This window comes from Rhinatrema bivittatum, chromosome 1 (assembly GCF_901001135.1).
Source record: "Rhinatrema bivittatum chromosome 1, aRhiBiv1.1, whole genome shotgun sequence".
Taxonomy (NCBI): domain Eukaryota; kingdom Metazoa; phylum Chordata; class Amphibia; order Gymnophiona; family Rhinatrematidae; genus Rhinatrema; species Rhinatrema bivittatum.
Window position 1 is genome coordinate 725,551,081 of NC_042615.1, and position 13,695 is coordinate 725,564,775.

The 13,695-nt window shown below is 44.0% G+C and overlaps 1 protein-coding gene across 1 annotated transcript in view; it reads left to right on the forward strand.

Annotated features, from left to right (window-relative positions):
* Positions 1-13,695, forward strand: part of LOC115076154 (chondroitin sulfate proteoglycan 4-like) — a 99,364-nt gene that overhangs the window by 37,811 nt on the left and 47,858 nt on the right. The window contains exons 4-5 of the mRNA XM_029577294.1: positions 6,192-6,662; positions 7,028-7,204. Coding sequence (XP_029433154.1) covers positions 6,192-6,662; positions 7,028-7,204 — 648 coding nt within the window. The remainder of the gene's footprint in view (positions 1-6,191; positions 6,663-7,027; positions 7,205-13,695) is intronic.

A 13,695-nucleotide genomic window follows, 5' to 3' on the forward strand; every position in this document is an offset into this window, starting at 1 on the left:
AGAAAATGCCTTACTGGGTCAGACCAAGGGTCCATCAAGCCCAGCATCCTGTTTCCAACAGTGGCCAATCCAGTCCATAAGAACCTGGCAAGTACCCAAAAACTGTCTATTCCATGTTACCATTGCTAATGGCAGTGGCTATTCTCTAAGTGAACTTAATAGCAGGTAATGGACTTCTCCTCCAAGAACTTATTTTTTAAACACAGCTATACTAACTGTACTAACCACATCCTCTGGCAACAAATTCCAGAGTTTAATTGTGCGTTGAGTAAAAAAGAACTTTCTCCGATTAGTTTTAAATGTGCCCAATGCTAACTTCATGGAGTGCCTCCTAGTCTTTTTACTATCCGAAAGAGTAAATAACCGATTCACATCTACCCGTTCTAGACCTCTCATGATTTTAAACATCTCTATCATATCCCCCAGTTCCAGAGATGGTTTTCAAGGGTGATGATTCAGATGAACTAAATCAAATCACTGTGAACGTGGAAGATGTAGTAGGCCAGATTGACAAGCTAAAGAGGAGCAAATTACCTGGACCAGATGGTATGCACTCCAGGGTTCTGAAGGAACTCAAAAATTAAATTTCAGATCTATTACTTAAAATTTGTAACCTTTCATTAAAATCATCTGTTGTACCTGAGGATTGAAGGGTGGCCACTGTAACTCCAATATTTAAAAAGGGCTCCAGGGGCGATCCAGGAAACTATAGACCAGTGAGCCTGACTTCAGTGCCGGGAAAAATAATGGAAACTATTCTAAAGATCAAAATCACAAAGCATAAGACATGGTTTAATGAAACACAGTCAGCATGGATTTACCCAAGGCAAGTCTTGCCTTTTTTGACAGGGTTAATAAACATGTGGATAAAGGTGAGCCAGGTGATGTAGTGTATTTGGATTTTCAGAAGGCTTTTGACACAGGCCCTAATGATGGGCTGCTAAGAAAACTAAAAAGTCAAGGGATAGGAGGCGGTGTCTTCTCATGGATTACAAACAAGTTGAAAGACAGAAAACAGAGTAGGATTAAATGGTCATTTTTCTCAGTGGAAAAGGGTAAACAGTGAAGTGCCTCAGGGATCTGCACTTGGACTGGTGCTTTTCAATGTATTTATAAATGCTCTGGAAAGGAATACAACGAGTGAGGTAATCAAATGTGCTGATGATACAAAATTATTCAGAGTAGTTAAATCACGAGCGGGTTGTGATAAATTGCAGGGAGGACCTTGCGAGACTGGAAGATTGGGCATCCAAATGGCAGATGAAATTTAATGTGGATAAGTGCAAGGTGATGCATATAGGGAAAAATAATCCATGCTGTAGTTACACGATGTTAAGTTCCGTATTAGGAGCTACCACCCAGGAAAATGTTCTAGGTGTCATAGTGGATAATACATTGAAATTGTCAGCTCAGTGTGCTGCAGCAGTCAAAAATCAAACAGAATGTTAGGAATTATTAGGAAGGGAATGGTGAATAATATGGAAAATGTCATAATGCCTCTGTATCGCTCCATGGTGAGACAGCACCATGAGAACTGTGTACAATTCTGGTCGCAGCATCTCAAAAAAAATATAGTTGTGATTGAGAAGGTACAGAGAAGGGTGACCAAAATGATAAAGGGGATGGAATAGCTCCCCTATGAGGAAAGGCTAAAGAGGTTAGGGCTGTTCAGCTTGGAGAACAGATGGCTGAGGGAGGGGTATGATAGAGGTCTTTAAAATCACGAGAGGTCTAGAATGGATAAATGTGAATCGGTTATTTACTCTTTCAGATAATAGAAGGACTATGGTGCACTCCATGAAGTTAGCAAGTAGCACGTTTAAAACTAATTGGAGAAAATTCTATTTCACTCAACATACAATTAAGGTCTGGAATTTGTTGGCAGAGGATGTGGTTAGTGCCGTTAGTGTAGCTGGATTTACAAAAGGTTTGGATAAATTCATGGAGGAGAAGTCCATTAACTGCTTTTAATCAAGTTGTTTTAGAGAATAGCCACTGCTATTACTGGCATCAGTAACATGGGATCTACTTAGTGTTTGGGTACTTGCCAGGTATTTGTAGCCTGGATTGGCCACTGTTGGAAACAGGATGCTGGGCTTGATGGACCCTTGGTCTGACCCAGTATGACAATTTCCTATGTTCTTATCATGCCTAGCCCCCCGCCCTGCTTTTAAGCAAGGTGGCCACCCAGGCTGCCCTACAGACGGCCCACTGGCTCGAGAACCCTCCTAACACTAAAAACTGTGATGAGCAAAAACACGTTTACAATAACATGGGATGGTTAACTGTCTAACAGAAACAGACTCACCATCCTAATGATATGTAAAGACCATTAACAGAGAATTGTAACGACCATTAACAGAATTGGTTGTTTTTTTTAAATTAATTGCGCAACTCAGGAGGGTGGTGGGAATGTCCGCAAAACAGAGGATTTGTGCCTGAGGGAAGCGGGTTTAAAAGGCCCTCGATGTCAGCACACTGTGCTTCCTTGCCCATACATTAGACGTCACCTGGCCTACGGAGCAAGAGGGGAGGGAGAAGGATAGGACAAAGAAAGGTAAATCACTCTGAGGAAAGGGAAAGGACAAGCCCGTGACTCCATGTTAAAAGAGGGCTATTGGGCATGTTAGTGTGTACCCTTGTATTAACACTGGGAGGTGCTATGAATGCTTCAGACTGTCCCCTCCCGCGATACCTTGATAAGTAATACAAACTGAAGTCATTAAATGGATGAGTAAGGCTGCAGCTTTATTATAAACAATCACAACCTCTTCCGATCCGTGAGTCATGTGGTCACCTGTGACACCAGTCGTGTCAAAACCACCCGCCATTAACTAAGCAGGATGACCATCATGCCCAGCCCCCCGCCATGCTTCCGAGCAAGGGCCACTCAGGCCACCCTACAGGCGGCCCATTGGCTTGAAAATCCGCCACTGGCATGAGGTAGTACCCCCTTGCTTCAGCCCCCCATCACTTGTTATGGCCTTAATTACTCAACAAAATATTCCTTCTAGGGCACTATGAAACGCATCATTAAACAGATCATAACCAATGTCTGACAGATGTATTTTATCGGCTCCTGTACACAACTTCACAGCCCATTCATGCATAATTTATCACCTTTCCAACATTTGGGCCCATAGGCCAGCCTGCTGGTTCACTTTCTTCCGGCCAGGTTTCCATAATTTATTATTGCGCCATTTGCTGCGCTGGATAATATCTGACCAAAACAGTACAGTTTGTGGGAACAAGGACGTCAACTCTGCCATGTCAGATTTAATGTAACGAATCAGTTGGATACAGGATAACAAATCAAGGTCATTACCACCGAAATGTATTATTATTGCATCTGGTCTAGCGATCCTGTTCTTTCTGAGCTACAAAATAGGTAACAGCTGCTACCATCGCATCCCACGTTTGCCAATCCATGTAATATGGATCCCATGAGTGGCCAAACCCAGGTGTGGTCCATAGGTACCCTTTTCGCTGCCCAGTGGACAGTGTGTCCCACAAACCAGACTGCTTGCCCCTGGGGCACATCTGAAATAAAATCTTGTTAGTGTGATTAAACACAGTCCAGCCAGATATAAGTATTAACTGCAGAAGACGTCTACCATCCGATTCTTTGAATTGTATCTGTATGCAAACCTGCTTGAGCTGCACTGGTGGCCACGCTGATTCTGAAGGAATGGGTACCAAACTGATTGGAATCGAGTCCTAACTTTGTCAATGAAAAACCCAATATTGCCTGGTGAGCAGGACTAGCAAATGTTTCCTGCCCGCAGGCTGCAAAGCCATGTGATTTTGCAAATTCCTTTCGGGACAAGTATCTTGAGAAGTCACCTGCTTTAGACAAAGTTTGGCTCCCTGTCCTGACTGGTCTGTTTTTGACCTGTGGGTTATAATTTGAACTGACTGCTCAGAAATCTTGACATTTTTTTAAGAGGATGCCGTTATAACTTGTCTCCTTCTTGGATGTGGCCACTAGTTTGCTCACTCTTAATGCTCTGAAAAATGCAAGAGAAAATGTTGTTCAAAACAAATTAGTTCAAATTCAGATTTGCAGATTGATTTCAATACATGCCACAATTGGACTAATAACTCATGTTATAGGATACCTCGAATCTCTTGGAGGCCCTGCTTTCTTTGCTCACCTTTCAACATCTTTTGTACCATAAACGTCTTGGTCGCATCCCCCCAATCCTGTGACTTCATGAAGATTGATAACAGATCCACGTGACAGACCATTCTCATTAGACAAGGATATATATTCAACTAATAGATCTTCGGGAGTGGGCCCTGATACTCATCCGTGCTCAATCAGAAATTTGGAATCTGTCTTGTACGCTCTGCAGTACGCGATCCAAGTTGCAGGGACTACAGAGCTTTGCAGAAGGTCTCGAGTAGTCTCATTCCAATTGTCCAAGGTAGTCGGGAACCGGAATTCCTTCCTTATCTGCCTCGGGAGCCTGTTTTCGAAACCAATCCCTTTTAGCATGAGACAGGAGTCAGTAAAACCATTGTTTATTTCTGGGACATGATGCGTTCATATGGTCATGTTAAAGCATAAACAAGCAAGTAGACTATGACAGAATGAGAAAATTAGAAAGAAACTAAAAGAAGCAATTCCAAGGTTAAAAGTTTACATGAGGTATAGAAATTGTTTAAAAAAATACAGCCTTGGAAGCCCAGATAAAATGTATTCTATGCATTAAAAAAAGATTGAAGGAAGATTATATGAATTCCAGCAAGGTTTAATGATGAGGTGGAAAGAGACAGTTAAAGCCAAAAGGGCATCTTTTAAAAAATGGAAAGCAGACTCTAATTAGAAAAATATGGAAGAACATAAGTACTGACTCGTTAGATGTAAAATACAAGTGAGTCAGGCCAAGAGAGAATTTGAGAAGAAGCTTGCCATAGAGGCAAAAACTCATAATAAAAACTTTTTCAAATTCATTCAAGGCAAAAAGCATGTGAAGGAGTCAGTTGGATCACTAGATGACAAAATGTAAAAAGTGTGCTCAGGAAGGACAGGGAAATGACAAAAAACCCCTGAATGAATTATTTTCTTCAGACTTTACTGAGGAGGATTTTGGAGGACAGAGCCAATCAAAAAAAACAAACACATTTTTTGAGGGTGATAGTTCTGAGCAACTAAAGTGGATTTCTGTGATATGGAAGATGTAACAGATCAAACTGGTAAACTCAAGAATATCAAATGACCAGGGCTAGTTAGTATTCACCACAGTATTCTGAAAGGCTCAAACATGAAATTGCAAACCTGTTACTAGAAATCTGTAACCTGTCATTTAAAAACTGGTTCCAAGGAGATCCAGGAAACTATAGAACATGAGCCTGATGTCAGTGCTAGGCGAAATAGTAGAAGCTATTCTTAAAAGCAAAATAATTGGCTGTATAGATAGACATGATTTAATAGGGAAGAGCAGATATGAGTTTAGCAAAGGGAAGTCTTGCCTTACAAATCTATTGGATTTTTTGATGGTGTAAATAAACATGTGTAGTCAGAATTAGGCCAGCAGTTTGTGAAACCATACTTAGGTAGTCACATTTAGTGCTGAGTATCATTCTAACTGGGTAAATTAAAATCCTCATCCTGGGTATGCCTTGATCCAGCCCTTTTTTTGTCTGGCTAAATGTTTTTGTGCATACAAATGTTAGACAGACCATTTTTAACTGGTTAGTTTTATGCAGTTAAAAGCTGATTTTAAGTGTAAATATATTTTAATATCATCTCTAGATGGTTTATGAAAGGTTATTTGTTATGACAAATTCTTATCCTATATAATAGGCTTTCAAAATACAAGGCTCAGCATACACTGGGACAATAAATTGCACTTGGCATCCTTCACCCGGGGCTATAATATCTTACATTTGCTCTCAAATATTTTTCTAGAGTCCAAGAATAATAAACATAAAGCAAACAGTTTTAATTGGAGAGGCAGTCTAGTATGTGAATTGTAATTGCTGGGCTATAAGATTAAAAACCGCTTAATGTAATGTACCCTCACACATTGCATCATATATTTGAACATGATTTTCCTTTGAAATAAAAGCTGAATATTTAGGTTGTCAATTAATTACATTTCCACTACCAGAATTATTAGTGAACAATCCAGCTTAGCTTCATGTAATTTCATGCTTGTAATGTAACTATTTTGTGTATATTTAAGGTTGTGCATGAAGACAATTCTCCACTGGAAATCGTTTTTACCATTGTGACTCTACCCAAGTATGGATACATCCGTAAGTTTGCATCAGAAGAAGGCTACATTAATTCAGAACAAAAGTCTATTTCAACATTTACACAACAAGACATTAACAGTGGGAATGTTCAGTACGTGCAGACTATTCCTGACCAACTGCAAGATTGTTTTATTGTGGATGTATCAAATGGTGTTCAAGTGGTCAGCAGAATTGAGACATTCGTGGACATCATTCCCAAGCTGATTCCGTTAGAGGTTCAGAACATTACTGTACTGGAAGGTGGTTCTAAGGCACTAACAGAGGATTATCTGAAGATTTCTAACAAGCATTTCATGGGTCTTAGTTGTGAATTCATTTTACTTGAATCACCAAAGCATGGTTGTATTGAAAACACTCGCTTTCTAGGAGTAAACCTAACTAAGTTTACTACAAAAGAGGTAATACAAATGATGCAATGTGCTTTTTTGTATTTTATTCTTCAGTTACTCTTGATAGTGTGATTGAGAGACAGAACAAATTATTATTTATTTTGGAGCGGCCTTGGAACGGGGAAAGCCATCGGGGCTCCCCTCGGGCTCAGCGCGTGCAAGGTGCACATGTGTCCACCCCCTTGCGTGCCGAGCCTGGATTTTATAACATGCGCGTGGTAGCGCGCGCATGTTATAAAACTGGGCATAGATTTTGCGCCGGGTTGCGCGAACAAATCTACACCCGCGCATATCTTTTAAGATCTGGCCCTATGTGATTATAGATTATTTTAACAGTTTGTCAATTTTAAATTTTGATGCATTGTTTTTCCCAGGTAGAGCAAGAATTAATTTACTATATCCATGATGATAGTGAGGCACCCTATGACAACTTTACGATCTTGGCCAATAATTCAGAGCTTTGGAAGCAGAGTTTGCCCCAATTGGTTTTTGTAACTGTTGTGTCCATAAATGATGAAATTCCAGTAATAACTGCAAACAACATATTTACGGTAAGTTCTCAATTGGAAACCGCAACTTTATTTTGTCACTTTTGCAAAGATATCTGTTTGTCTATGTGGGAGTTTCTAACTACAGACCTCTTAAGCCCATCTGCAATCAATAGAAATGCTTTTGTACATAGGGACTTTCATTTTCAGTTTAAACCGATTTTCACCAGTAAATTCCTGAATTTTTCTAAAGGTGATTTTCATCCTTATTTTATGTGATTGTGAAGATATGCTCTGGCTGATGTTTGTTCCAGCCCTTTCCTGACACATGCAGATGAGATCACATACAACTGAGGGCTGCACAGCTCCTCTCGGCTCCAGTAGGACAGAGTGGCTGTCATTGGGAGGAGGGCTTGGGCCACTGGTTTAATTCCAGGAAAGGGCTGGAACGGAAGCATTAGCTAGAGCCTTGCTTCACAGCCACACACCCAAGTGCAAATGAGCATCAGCCCCCCACCAGATTATGTTTCTGGCAGGATCCCTGCCTCTCTGGCTCAGAGCAGACTCAGAAGTTCAGGGTAGGGCCATACTGCAGAGCGTGGGAACATAAGCATGCTGTCAAAAATGGAGGGCGGAGCAACCTGGAGTCACCACAGCCAATAAGAATAAAAGTTTGGGGGGAGAGAGAGGCGAATTATGGGAGGAGGCAGAGAAAGGGGCAGATTCTTGGAGGGAGGGAGGGAGGGTTTTTTTGGGAGGATTCTCGGGGGAGGGGGAAGGAGATTTTTGTAAAGAAGGGAGACATTGAAAGAGCAAAAAAGTGGGGGGGGGGGGGAAGGGGAAAATGCTGGGGAAGAGGGGTAAAGAGATCAGGATCACCTGAAAAATCATTTGAGGGGGGTTATAAAGGCGGGATGGGAGGGAATGGGACAGTTAGAGATTTCTGGCCTCAAAAATAAATTCCAATACAATCCCCAAAAAATGATGAAAAACATTTTTTCACTTATTTTCTCCTGGTTTTGTTCTTGTCAAAATTAATCCTGATGAAAGTTTTAGTTTTTATACGTCTTTTCTTATATTACCACGCTAGGAAATTTAATGAAATTTAGTTCATTAATTTTTGAAAACAACGAACTAAAAAAAAATTACTTTTATTGGCATATACATTGTGCTTTATAGTTTTGAACCAGAGGTACAAAATTTGAATTTATCCCAGCTTAGAAACCTTTTGAGATTTTCAGAGATTTGCTTTTTCATTTTTTGAAAAACATAGACTGAAAAAATTCAAAACTAAAACACTAATCAGTCAGATAAAGGGGTAAAGATTTTTTTTTCAATAAGGTACCTAACAACAAAAATATACAAAGACTTTTAGGTCCACACTAATACGGCTGATTGTCAAACATAATGTGTGGTATACTCGCAGTGTAGTTCAGCAGGCCTGAGCCTGAACCTGAAATGATGTACTGCTTAGTGCTTACACTGCGTTTGAATATCACGTAGTTCCCTGTATGTACCCGGATCAGTCCAGAATCCTGGGTTTGGCCCCCCCTCTCGCAGATGGAGACAGAAGTTTACCAAACAAAAACTCTGCCTCATATAGGCTGGTGTCACTACAGTCTGGCGGTATTCTTCTGTCTCCAGCAGATGGAGGAGGTGCCAAACCTCCAGTCTGTGCTAGGGCCTAGTTTGTGTGAGACAGTATAGTTAGGTACAGTTAAGGAATAAAGAGGGAAGAGAGAGAAAGCAAAGGACCGCAGTGTTTGCCTGCAGGTCATAGCCTCCCAGGGAGTGGTGAGGTCCTGAGGGGACCATCCCTCCCTGGTTTCAGAGGCAACTGAGGTACGGGGTAGACAACCCCGATTGCCAGCTTGTGGAGATCACTGGGGGTGAAACTGGGGAGCCCGGCTCACTCCCCCCAGTTTGATCCAGGACCCGGAAGCTTATTGTCAGGTATTTAAAAAAAAAAATAAATAAATAAAAGACAACTAAGTATATTTTTCTTCAGGGCTCTACTCTCCCTTCTCTCTGGTGCTGTTGGGGGCTCTTCGTGCTCAGTTTCGCCGTGTTTTTTGTCCGAATTAGAGTACTTTGTTTTTGTAGTGGCATGCTGCGTGTAGAGCCTGCGGTACTGAGCGGCCGTAATTGTCGTGTGATGGGATCTGTGCTGATTGCCTTCTGGGGGGAGAGGGAGCCTCCACGACCCGGGGCAGGGTCTTACTTAGGGTCCAAACTATGATGGTGCCTTTGGGGAGCTGCAGCCCCTGGCGTCCGGTCCGTTCCTGCGAAGCGCGGGAACGGGCGCCATTTTAGGTGCGCTTGGGTCACTGCCTCTGGGAGCGGGCGCCATCTTGCCTCCGATATTATTAGCGGCCTCTGCAGCACAAACAGCACTTGCGGAGGAGGACCCTCCACCGCGATTGTCACTGCAGCGAAGGGTCCCTGAGGGGGGACAAAGCTGCGGGGCCTGGCTTGCCCACTGATGCGGACCCCGATACTGGGGGTGAGGGTATGTCCTCGGATTCTTCATTCTTCTCTTACTTTCAGGCCGATACAGTGCATTTTCCCTTACCCCTTATTCAGTAAGGGGCGGAAAACGCGCGTCCAACCCGCCGAATGCATGTTGATGGCCCTATTAGGTATTCGCGCGCGATTCAGAAAGTAAAATGTACAGCCAAGCCGCACATTTTACTTTCAGAAATTAGCGCCTACCCAAAGGTAGGCGCTAATTTCTTCCGTCACCAGGAAAGTGCACAGAAAAGCAGTAAAAACTGCTTTTCTGTGTACCCTCCAACTTAATATCATGACAATATTAAGTCGAGGTCCCGAAGAGTAAAAAAAAAAGTTTAAAAAAAATAAAAAAAAAATTGAAGTAGGCCGGCGGCTGTTGGATCAATACCCGGACGCTCAATTTTGCCGGCGACCGGTTTCCGAGCCCTTGGCTGTCAGCGGGCTCGAGAACCGACGCCGGCAAAATTGAGCATCGGCTGTCAAACCTGCTGACGGCCCTAAAAAATTTGCAAGATTGCAAGCTGGAAGTTCAGCTCAAGAAGATCTTTGAAGTTTCCGCGCTTGGCATTAGAGCGGCTATTTGTAGTAATTTTTCATTGCGCGCGGGTCTTCGTTGGGTTCAACAGCTCCTAGCCAACGACTCACTTTCAGAAGAGGAAGCGCTCCAAGCGGGACGCCTTGAGGCAGTGATTGCCTACAGTGCGGATGCCTTTTATGACCTGTTCCGCACGTCGGCCAAGTCCATGGTGTCAGCAATGTCGGCACGCCATTTATTGTGGCTCCCTAACTGGGCCGCGGATGTGTCCTCAAAATCTTAGCTGGGATCTTTACCTTTTAAGGGCAAGCTGCTGTTTGGCAAGGAGTTGGAAGATCTGATCCAGTCTTTAGGCGAGAATAAGGTGCATCGGTTGCCAGAAGATAGACCGAAGTTGAGAGGGTCTTTTGTTTCCAGACCTAGATTTTGTGGAGGTCGGAGACCTCGGAACTCCCAGGGGTCCATTTCTTCCTTTCGCCACAATATCAGCAGGCAGCAAACATACTCTCTGCCCTTTTGCGGGTGCCGTTTCGGTAGACCTGGCTCCACCCAGAACGTGCCGGTCCATTCCTCGGTTCCATTAGTGGGAGGTCGTCTGTCCCTATTTTACGAGGAATGGGCCAAAATCACGTCTGATCAGTGGGTCCTCACTGTGATAAGACATGGTTATGCGTTAGATTTTGCACGCCAATCCTGCCAACGATTCTTGGTTTCACCCTGTGGTCTTGCAGCAAAACGCCGGGCGGTCAAGGAGACTTTTCAGCATCTTCTTGACCTCTGCGCCTCCGGTGCCCTCCGCGGAGCTTTGAAGAGGACGTTGCTCCATTTACTTCGTAGTACCCAAGAAAGAGGGAACCTTCCGACCCGTCCTCGATTTGAAAAGGGTCAACAGATGTCTGTGGATCCCTCGGTTCCGTATGGAGACATTACGCTCAGTAATTGCGTCAGTCTGACCGGGGGAGTTCCTTGCATCCCTAGATCTCACCGAAGCATATTTAAACATCGGGATCTGGGCAGATCATCAAAGGTTCCTAAGGTTCTCCGTGTTGGGGCAGCAATATCAGTTTCAGGCGCTGCCATTCAGACTAGCCACTGCTCCCAGGACGATCACCAAGATTATGGTGGTGGTAGGTGCTCAGTTGCGCAGGGAAGGATTGTTAGTACATCCGTACCTGGACGATTGGCTGATTCGCGTGAAGTCGAAAGTGCTCTGCCAGGAGGCGATTCACCGGGTGCTTCTGTTGAGAGCGATGAGCTGGGTAGTCAACGAGGCCAAGAGCCATTTGGTACCCTCTCAGTCACTAGAATTTTTGGGAGCTTTGTTGGACATGCGTCAAGGGACGGTGTCCCTCACGGAGGAATGTATGCTCAAACTCCAAGGCCAAGTACGAACCTGGTTATCCAAACGTGTTCCGATGGTCTGGGATTACCTTCAGGTCCTGGGCTCCATGACTTCAAGGCTGGAATTGGTTCTGTGGGCTTTCACTCTTATGTGGCCTTTACAATCAGCATTGCTGTCCCAATGGAATCCAGTTTCGGAATAGTTCCATCTTGCTCTACCTCTAATGGAGAATGCTCGGACCAGCCTGGATTGGTGGTTATCCCCGGTCAACTTGAGGTGGGGAGTTCCCTTGGTAGTTCCGACCTGGATGGTGATCACAACAGATGCCAGCTTGTCCGGTTGGGGAGTGGTGTGTTTGAGAAAATCGGATCAGGGACTGTGGTCCTCGGAGGAAGATTGTTGGTCCATCAATCATCTGGAGATCAGAGCAGTCCGATTGGTGCTATAGGCATTCTTTCAGCTTCTCAAGGGCAAGGCGGTCCTTACCGACAGTGTGACCACGGTAGCTTATATCAACTGTCAAGGCGGAACCAGAAGTCGACCAGTAGCGCTGGAAGCTCGTCTCTTGATTGCATGGGCAGAACAGAACATGGCCTCCATAGCAGCTTCTCCCATTGCCGGGGTGGACAATGTTCAGGCGGACTTCCTCAGTTGCCACCTTCTTGACCCCGGGGAATGGGAATTGGCGGATGATGTCTTTCAGTTCATTTGTGCCCAGTGGGGCACTCCCGGGATGGATCTCATGGCGATGTTCAAGAATGCCAAGGCTCCTCGTTTCTTCGCTCGTCGCAGGGACACGGGACAGAGGGTGTGGACGCCCTGGTCCTTCCCTGGCCGGCAGATGTTCTGCTTTATGTGTTCCCGCCTTGGCCTCTCGTAGGCAGGGTCAGTTGCCGAATAGAGTTACATCCGATGGAGGTGGTTTTAATAGTTCCTGAGTGGCCAAGGCGTCCCTGGTTTGCGGATCTGGTGAATCTGGTGATAGCGTCTCTGTTGCGCTTCCCAGACAGGCTGAATCTGCTTCATCAGGGTCCTGTCTGTTTTGACCAGGTCGAGCGCTTCTGTCTAGCGACATGGCTTTTGAGAGGAAGCGGCTGAAGTCCCGGGGGTACTCAGATGCTGTGGTGACTACGCTGTTTCACTCCCGTAAAGTCTCTACTTCCCTATCTTATGTAAGGGTCTGGAAGGTCTTTGAGGCCTGGTATCTCGACAGAGCTATTGTTCCTACCTGAGCGACCGTTCCGGAAATTTTGAACTTTCTTCAGGCTGGTTTAGCGAAGGGATTTTCGTGTTCCTTGCGTGTACAGGTGGCGGAACTCGGTTCCTTACGCGGTAACATCCAGGGAGCGTCCTTGGCGAATCACCCTGATGTCTCTCGTTTCCTTCGGGGGGCGAAGCATTTGCGTCCTCCAGTGCGACAGCCCTGTCCCTCTTGGAATTTGAATCTGGTTCTTAAGGCTTTGTGTCGGGCACCTTTTGAACCATTGCGTAGGGCAACCTTGAAGGATCTTACTTTGAAGGTGGTGTTCTTGGTGGCTATTGAGTTGGCACGCCGGCTGTCTGAACCAACTCAGATTAAGTCTGATGTAACTCATTTTAAAATCTGAGCAAACTGAGAAAAAGTGAGTTGGCCTGCAACTTTAAATTTCAGCACAGTTTGGATTAAATCTTCCTCGGAAAACTAGACAGAAATCTGATACCAAGCAGCTTAATCTAATCAAGCATCTGTGCTTGATTGTAGACAGCTTAGCCTTTCCTCATTCAATAGTATTTTTTCTTTGATAAGACTTTCTCAGTATGGACACAAGGGGGCAATATATTCATACATTTAAATGTGCCTACTTCAAATCAACTGTGGTCTGACACTTATTTGGAGAGCTTGATTGAACACATGTTGAAAGTTTGTTTTAATTTTGTCACTTTAGTTTTTCCAAAACAAGATTTTAACAAAAGCATTCCAAAATCAAAAGTAAACCTACCAAGGGAGGGGCAATATATGTTCAGGTTAAATCAGGATGTAATCTTTTTTTGTTCTTAGAGAACTTGTAAGAATAGCGATATGACACGTAGTAGGCATCTGCTTAGCTGATCTAAAAATGTTCTTTTCATTAGAAGGTGCACAGTTTTTCTCCTCCTTTTTTTCACTGAACAAGTGCAATAGAGAGT